The following is a 9,237-nucleotide window of genomic DNA, read 5'->3' as shown; positions in this document are numbered from 1 at the left end:
AACAGCGCGTGCCAGAATTTTCGTTCACTTCATGTCAAATCTTAAAACCGTACACACGTCTACGCTGCGAGCGCAATTTCAATAGTGAATGAAAACTTTAACGCCACGTGCAACTAGTGAAAAGTGTTTTATACTGGCGAAACAGCCCAGATTGTGTTGTAGTGCTTCGCATTTGATTATAATAAAAAGAAAGGAAGCTACAGAAGGTAATTGTGAATATGATAGGCAGATCAGAAAGTGATAGTGTTATTTTGTTGCAGCAGGCCAAGAAGTACCGAGCTTGCTACTATCGCACTCGAGTACTGGTCGGCGGACAGCTTGAGGATCGGCATTGTGAGCAGCGTTAAATTCTTGTGTCCACATCGCTCGGCTACGTCACCGGAACACCGCACGCCACGTGCGGCTGGATTATATACATCTCTTCCTCATCAAAGACGCCCAAAAGACGCCCGCCGAACGGACACGACTTCTGACCGCAGCATGCCAAGTGCTGCGTGGTGATTATCAACATTACATATGTGTGGCCAAAAATAACAGCCATCTACAAGCTATACACTGCGCTGAGACCGCTGCGCACAGCACGCCACGCGCGGCCACCATGATCTAGGATCACCCAATCTGATGGAAGGCGTTGAAGGCCGCTTCATTACCTCACCAGCACGCGCCACGCGCGGCTTATATAAATTATCACTGACGAAACCCAGGAATCAGCAGTTGACCAAGGAGGAACTTTTCTTCGAGCAGTCTCCGGACTAAGGATTGCTGGAAGATGCTGTGAATTCATGAATGTGACGAACAGTCGAGTTTTTTTTTCCTTCTTTTCTTTTTGTAAATATAGTTTAGATTCTTAATAACTCTTGTATGTTAGGCTTTTGATCATAGTCGTTTATTTAGGATCCATTTATACGAGATAAATTATGTTGTAAACCCAGCCGTGCAAATCACACACATGTTCAGCCCACTGTAAAAACCAATTTTTAAATAACTTTTCAAAATGTAGGTTGCTGCAGCATCTTCGATGGGCCCAACGAAACTGCGTCAACGGATATGTACGTAAGTGAACGAAAACCTTATCGCATTTCATGAATGTAATATTTTGTTGGGGATTTTGATTGTGTGTCGTTTAATCGGATAAGCCTGAACATATATGTATATGCAAACATAATTTACTTTGTATTATAATCTGCTAATGAATAATGATAAGGTTAAAGAAAGATATGCCGTTAATAACTGATCGTTAATAAGTTAAAGCATATAGAATGAAACGCATCGGACGCGTATATGTGAATATTTCATGTGAAAATAAGTAATTTGAATTTAAAAATGAAAATGTTTGATTAATTTGGACCACATAAGTCCGTGTTTGAATTACAATGCCGCTGTTACATGAATTAAGTTTGTGAATTTATAAATAAAATCAAATAAGGGATAACCGCCAAATTTCTCACGTGTTATCAAGGTAGGGAGGGTACAGAACGGGGAGTAAATATCACCTAGCTACCCCGAGCTCTTGATTAATCTCGATCTACTTAGTCTTCATCGTCCGTCCGCTTATCAAAAAGTCTGTTTACATCCCTATTTGTTTGGAACCTGTTAGATTACCGCTTAGTGCACTTAAAACTTTTTTTTGTTTTGTGTGACAGTGTTTATCATATAGAGGACGAGGAAAGAACCACCCCCCATCCGGCGAGTTTAGTACCGAGCAATGCTAGAAGTGCACGACTCCGACTCTTCTATACACTAGATGGAATATTTTCCAAACATTTGGTGCTGTCTAAATAATAACGGCACGCCAACGCGCGGCGTGCTGTACACTACACAAATAAGAAAATGGCGCCCGAACGTGGGGCCACCAGAAGCTAAATGTTGAACAAAAAGTATTTGGGAAATTCCATTTCCAAGTACGAAAACCCTAGGAACCGAAACCACCGAGAAGTCTCTGTATTTCAAAGTGCAGGACGCTAGGATAAGCTTTTGCTTCACGGTATTGCTTTACTATTTTTGTTTTTTTTTTCTGGTAGATTCAGCTTAAGCTTAGTTTCATTTCTCAGTTGTTTGAGGCATACTATAAATTTGTTGTTTGTAGACGCGGCCACAGTCCGAGAGCTTACGGATTGGGTCGACCACACAAATCTAGGAACCAGCGCAATCTGCAGAAATCGGAATTAACATGAATCAGAAATTTGCTATGAATTATGGTAAAGAGAACTAGGTCTCTAGGAATCGCGATTGTATTTCGAGTTCTTACGGAATAGTCGACCAGAACCAACCGTACTTTATACCTCGTTTTCAGCAATTTTTCGTTAAACTCGTTTCAAAAGCTGATAGTCTATGCTAGGAAATGCAGAGTATTGGAGAGACTTCGATCTCTGACCGGTATAGGAAACGTCACTTGAGAGGCAAGAATACAAAAGAATTTTGATTTAATTTATTTAATTTGACAAGTGATCAAGAATAATTAGGAGTATTTCATGTAACAAGCAAGCAGTTGTAAAAACAAACACGGACTAGAGTAAATCAATATTGTTGTAACCAATTTAAAAAAAAAAAATGTGTCGAAAATGTCTGTACGTCACAGTAATCTCGATTTATCACTCGCGGTGGACGCTGAGATAACATCCTGTACAATTTGTACACAACCATTGATCGCGAACGATTTAACAGCATCTACGCCGTGTGGTCATACATTCCACCACCAGTGTATCAGAGATTATGTGCTTGAGTCGAGTGGATGCCCATTTTGCAATCGTGAGTGCACGGTGCAACAATTATCTTTGTCAAACAACAACCTGTTAGCAGAATTGTCAGCTGCTGATAGAAGGACAGGAGAAGTTAATGCGGCAATATTTTACCGGCCGGCAGAAACGCAGGTAGAGGTAGAGCAGGCGGTAGAAGAGGTAGAAATGCAGGACAACCGAGAGGTACACAACCACGTGCTGGAATGACACTTAGGTCGAACCGACCCCAGTTAGAGGATCGCCATGAGCGAAGTTTAGACACAGAATCAGTGGTAGATGTTTCTAGAACAGAAAATTTGGAAGATATAGAGAGAGTAGTTCGCACTGCTATGCAAGCGCAGCAGCAAAGCTTTAGGCAAGAACTGTCTGAGCTAATTAGAACGCAAATAGCGAGTCTACAGATTGGCAGTTCAGTTCAAACTCCGAATAGGAGGATGACCGATAATCAAGAACGACCAGCGGAAGTAAATTCTGCAGAAACTGTGTATCAGGATATTCGTCTGAATACTCAGCGTGTCGATAGGTTAATTTATTCGATTCAGCCAGACAAGGTGCCGAATATTATTCAAAGTTGGCACATCAAGTTTGATGGATCCAAGGAAGGTTTACAGGCTGAGGAATTTCTTTATCGAGTGCAAGCATTAGCTAGACAGAATTTAAATGGAGATCGTCAACTATGCGATAATTTGCATTTATTTTTCGTCGGCAAGGCTGGTGAATGGTACTGGAGATTTCACCGGACGTATCATCAATTCAATTGGGTAGAATTTTGTAGGGAGTTCCGTAATAAGTTTAAAGAGAGTGATACCGATATGGATATTTGGGAATCAATAAATAGCAGACGTCAAGCAGATAAAGAGCCTTTTGAAGAATATCAATTTCAAGTGGAAAAGCTTTTTGCTCGTTTGAGTAACCCAATCTCAGAAGAATCCTTGGTCAGACTTCTTATACGGCATTCTAAGCCTTCTCTTCAGTATGAACTTATGCATTTACGCATAAACACATTAGCTAGTCTTAGAGAAGAAATCAGGACTCACGAGCAGTTTTGCAAGCAAGTTAAAGCTCAACCAGCGAAGAGTAGTCTTCAGCAACGCTCGTTTGTCTCTCAGATAGAACAAGATTTTAGCGTTAGCGAATCGGCTGAAATAGCAGCGATACGCAAACAATTTAAATGTTGGAATTGTGAGCAACTTGGTCATCGTTTTGACGATTGTCTTGAAGTTCGCACTTTCTTTTGCTATGGATGTGGGGCGAAGAACACATACAAGCCCAAATGCCAAAAGTGCAACCCTTCGGAAAACTATCTAATGGATGCGCCGGTCAAAAACCACGCGTCGCATCCGAGGCAGTAAAATCCGATAGTGGTACCCAGACAGAACAATATATAGAATTAAGCACGGATATTTCTAATAAACAACCGAACAGAATATTACCAGCTATCGTCGAATACCCCCAGCCATATCATGTTAGAATAGCGAAATATGCAGCAGCAAGAAAACGAATCTTTGGAGACGTTAGCTCCTGCAATATTATTGAGAAAACCAGACGTTCAACCAGTCGGATGCGCAGTTTCTGGAAAAGGGTTCTAGGAAGCCGAAAGAAACTGATCTCCGCAATTTTTATGAACTCTGACAATCGACTTTATACTGATATAAGCATAGCTAATCATCAATATGTAGCTTTATTGGACTCAGGTGCGTCCATAAGTTGTATAGGTGGTACAGCAGCTAAAGAATTAGGCCAACACCCAAAAGTGAGTAAGTGTTCAGGCAGAATTCGAACGGCAAACGACGCCGAATGTTCAGTTACAGGAAAACTAAAAGTTGAAATCAGTTATCGCGAGCTTACCAAGCCAGTAGAGTTCTTTATAATCCCAGACCTCAAACAAGATGTTTATCTTGGGATCGATTTTTGGCGTGACTTCGGTTTACTCAACAAAATAGTCAATGACAAACAAGCCGTCTTGGAGTTAGACGTAGGCCGAGAAGACGACGTTTTGGATATGCCAAACGTGCATTTACTGTCAGCAGGACAAAAAGAAAGACTAGATGCAGTTATAACTAAGTTACCTTCTTACGAAAAGGATGGTCTTGGTAGAACTCATTTAATGGAGCATGTTATAGATGTAGCTGACGCGAAACCAGTTAAGCAACGCCACTGGCCAATCTCGCCAGCCAAAGAGAATCTGATGTTTTCTGAATTAGAAAATATGTTAGCGCTAGGTGTGATTGAAGAATCTAAAAGTCCATGGAGCAGCAACTGCGTTCTCGTCAAGAAAGGAACAAAAGTTCGCTTATGTCTCGATTCGAGAGAGGTGAATAAGTTAACTGTAAAAGACGCTTATCCACTACCTCATATAAACGGGATATTAAGTCGACTACCTCCTGCACGCTTCTACACAAACCTTGTGTAGACTAATGGATGTAGTTATACCTGCTAAGTTGCGTACTAGAGTGTTCGTATACTTAGACGACCTTTTGATTTTGTCAGATGATTTCGAGTCACATATGGAACTTTTAGAAGAAGTCGCTTCGTACCTTCGCAGCGCAAATCTTACAATTAACATAGCCAAGTCGAAGTTCTGTATGACTGAAATTAAATATCTAGGTTTTGTCATAGGACATGGTGAACTGAAAGTTGACCAGGCAAAGTAAGCGCGATTGAACAATTCCCAATACAAACCACCGTCAAACAGCTACGTAGATTTCTAGGTTTAGCGGGCTGGTACAGGCGTTTTGTGGAAAACTATGCCACGATTGCCGTCCCTTTGACAGACCTGTTGAAGAAGAACAGGGTTCTTACTTGGTCTAAAGAAGCAGATGAGGCGTTTACTCAGCTAAAAGCCAAATTAATTTCATCTCCAGTTTTAAGAACGCCGGATTTCAAGAAGCCATTTATATTACTTTGTGATGCTAGCTTATACGGTCTAGGGTGCGTTTTAGCTCAAGAAAATGAAGATGGAGTCGAATTGCCTATAGCATATATGTCGGAAAAGCTAACGAAGCCGCAGCGAAATTACTCAGTCAGTGAATTAGAGTGCTTAGCAGTTATAAAGGGCATTAGCAAGTTCAGAGCGTATATCGAAGGACAAGATTTTTGTGTGATTACTGATCATTCAGCATTGCAATGGCTGATGAGACAGAAAGACCTGACAGGACGTTTAGCGAGATGGTCGATTCGTCTGCAGGGTTTCTCGTTCACGATCAAGCATCGCAGTGGATCTCAAAATGTGGTTGCAGACGCATTGTCGCGTCGCGAAGAGGAATTAATTTCTGAGATAAATGATGGAGGACCTGTGATTGATCTGGCTTCAAAGGAGTTTCAGTCAGAACAGTATAATGAAATAAGGAAACAAATTCAAAGTAACCAATCACGCCTTCCTGATCTCAGGGTCGTGGATGATTTTGTGTATAAAAGGACCGAACCAGCCAAGGGAAATTTATTGCAGAACGAGGAGTCATGGAAACTCTGGGTTCCCATGAACCTTGTGGGCGAAGTTTTAGCCCGTGCACATAACGCTCCCGATAATGCACATATCGGCATGAGCAAGATGATCGATAAGATCAGACGGTATCTATTCTGGCCAGGAATGGTAACGCAAAAACGCAATTATGTGTCAGAATGTTCCGTTTGTAAGTCAACAAAGAGCCCAACCCGAGTTCTTAGACCACCCATGGGCAGACCAGTAAATTCTGATCGACCTTTTCAGAAGCTCTATATGGATCTTCTTGGTCCATATCCGAGGTCCAAGAAAGGAAATATAGGTCTACTAATAGTCCTTGATCATAATACAAAGTTTCATTTCTTGCAGCCGTTACGGAAATTTACTTCTGAGAGAATTTGTGAATATTTGGAAAAGCACGTATTCTATACTTTCGGAGCACCAGAATCCATACTGACAGATAATGGCTCTCAGTTTAAATCAGGTTATTTTAGAGCATTTCTTAATCGATTTGGTGTAAAACACGTTTGTACAGCTATCTATTCGCCACAAGCCAACGCGAGTGAGCGAGTAAATAGATCCGTTTTAGCAGCAATTAGAGCATACGTAGGCACTGACCATACGAGTTGGGATTCAAACATTGACGCGATAAGCGCTTCGTTAAGATCGAGTATACATAGGAGTAAAGGATTTTCTCCGTATTTTCTTTGTTTTGGACAGAATATGATAATCAACGGGCGGGACTACGAGTTGCTTAGGAATTTAAACGCATTGACCGACGATGTGGCATTAAAACCAGCCGACATGTTGCAAATAGCGCGCCAACAGGCTAAAAAGAAGATCTCGGAATCTCATTCAGCAAATGCTAGGGTATATAATTTGCGGACTCGATCGGTACACCTAAAAGTTGGAGACTCTGTATTCGCTCGCAGTTTCGCTCAAAGCAATGCGGGGAAAAGATTCAATAGCAAGTTAGCCCCTGTTTTCATAAAAGCATCCGTTACAAAGAAGATCAGCCCGACTTATTATGAGTTAGAAAATGAAGCCAAGAAATCATTAGGCGTATATCATTTAAAGGACATACGGACGTGATATATTTGAGAGATAATGCACAATGCCTTTTTTCAGTTAACCCCTCGGCGAGATGTTTCTCTGGCTGAGTTAACTGTGGTTGTGGGGGCCAGAATTTATAGGAAAATTAATTTCAATGAATTTAGTGAAATGTATTTTGCCATTCAAATTCGTATATTCCTCGAGTCACAAGTAGTGCATATCGCTGACATGATCGAATAGCGCTCTCTCTTTCCCTCAGAACAGTTGCATGCGTGGGCAGAGAATAAGCGAAAGAAGTTTAGGAATATTCCATTGAAGTTTGGCAACGTTGCGTTAAGCAGGCAGACGAGCGTCAGCTAGTCGCATCGTTCCCTCGCGTTGACGGAGTCGCATAGCGCGATCTCTCTCGCGCGTCAACGAAAGCGCGTAGGAGCCAGAAACGAGAACAAAACCTGGAAGGATTCCGTTATTTGAAGTTTTGCAACCTCGCTTAGTACAGACAACAGCGCGTGCCAGAATTTTCGTTCACTTCATGTCAAATCTTAAAACCGTACACACGTCTACGCTGCGAGCGCAATTTCAATAGTGAATGAAAACTCTAACGCCACGTGCAACTAGTGAAAAGTGTTTTATACTGGCGAAACAGCCCAGATTGTGTTGTAGTGCTTCGCATTTGATTATAATAAAAAGAAAGGAAGCTACAGAAGGTAATTGTGATATGATAGGCAGGTCAGAAAGTGATAGTGTTATTTTGTTGCAGCAGGCCAATATCGTCGTGTTGGTAAAAGCTGGCCAAGAAGTACCGAGCTTGCTACTATCGCACTCGAGTACTGGTCGGCGGACAGCTTGAGGATCGGCATTGTGAGCAGCGTTAAATTCTTGTGTCCACATCGCTCGGCTACGTCACCGGAACACCGCACGCCACGTGCGGCTGGATTATATACATCTCTTCCTCATCAAAGACGCCCAAAAGACGCCCGCCGAACGGACACGACTTCTGACCGCAGCATGCCAAGTGCTGCGTGGTGATTATCAACATTACATATGTGTGGCCAAAAATAACAGCCATCTACAAGCTATACACTGCGCTGAGACCGCTGCGCACAGCACGCCACGCGCGGCCACCATGATCTAGGATCACCCAATCTGATGGAAGGCGTTGAAGGCCGCTTCATTACCTCACCAGCACGCGCCACGCGCGGCTTATATAAATTATCACTGACGAAACCCAGGAATCAGCAGTTGACCAAGGAGGAACTTTTCTTCGAGCAGTCTCCGGACTAAGGATTGCTGGAAGATGCTGTAAATTCATGAATGTGACGAACAGTCGAGTTTTTTTTTTCCTTCTTTTCTTTTTTGTAAATATAGTTTAGATTCTTAATAACTCTTGTATGTTAGGCTTTTGATCATAGTCGTTTATTTAGGATCCATTTATACGAGATAAATTATGTTGTAAACCCAGCCGTGCAAATCACACACATGTTCAGCCCACTGTAAAAACCAATTTTTAAATAACTTTTCAAAATGTAGGTTGCTGCAGCATCTTCGATGGGCCCAACGAAACTGCGTCAACGGATATGTACGTAAGTGAACGAAAACCTTATCGCATTTCATGAATGTAATATTTTGTTGGGGATTTTGATTGTGTGTCGTTTAATCGGATAAGCCTGAACATATATATATATATGCAAACATAATTTACTTTGTATTATAATCTGCTAATGAATAATGATAAGGCTAAAGAAAGATATGCCGTTAATAACTGATCGTTAATAAGTTAAAGCATATAGAATGAAACGCATCGGACGCGTATATGTGAATATCTCATGTGAAAATAAGTAATTTGAATTTAAAAATGAAAATGTTTGATTAATTTGGACCACATAAGTCCGTGTTTGAATTACAATGCCGCTGTTACATGAATTAAGTTTGTGAATTTATAAATAAAATCAAATAAGGGATAACCGCCAAATTTCTCACGTGTTATCAAGGTAGGGAGGGTAC

General features: G+C 41.4%; 1 protein-coding gene across 1 annotated transcript; it reads left to right on the top strand.

Annotated features, from left to right (window-relative positions):
- The first annotated feature begins 218 nt into the window (after positions 1–218).
- LOC128263960 (uncharacterized) lies at positions 219–8,517 on the top strand. Its single transcript, XM_052999240.1, has 4 exons — positions 219–333; positions 5,858–6,330; positions 6,901–7,050; positions 8,341–8,517. Exons 1-4 carry the CDS (start codon positions 219–221, stop codon positions 8,515–8,517), a joined length of 915 nt encoding a protein of 304 aa, XP_052855200.1.
- The last annotated feature ends 720 nt before the right edge of the window (positions 8,518–9,237 follow it).

This window comes from Drosophila gunungcola, unplaced genomic scaffold (assembly GCF_025200985.1).
Source record: "Drosophila gunungcola strain Sukarami unplaced genomic scaffold, Dgunungcola_SK_2 000033F, whole genome shotgun sequence".
NCBI classification, from domain to species: domain Eukaryota; kingdom Metazoa; phylum Arthropoda; class Insecta; order Diptera; family Drosophilidae; genus Drosophila; species Drosophila gunungcola.
The sequence above is the reverse complement of the archived record's forward strand: the minus strand, read 5'-3'. Positions and strand labels throughout refer to the sequence as shown.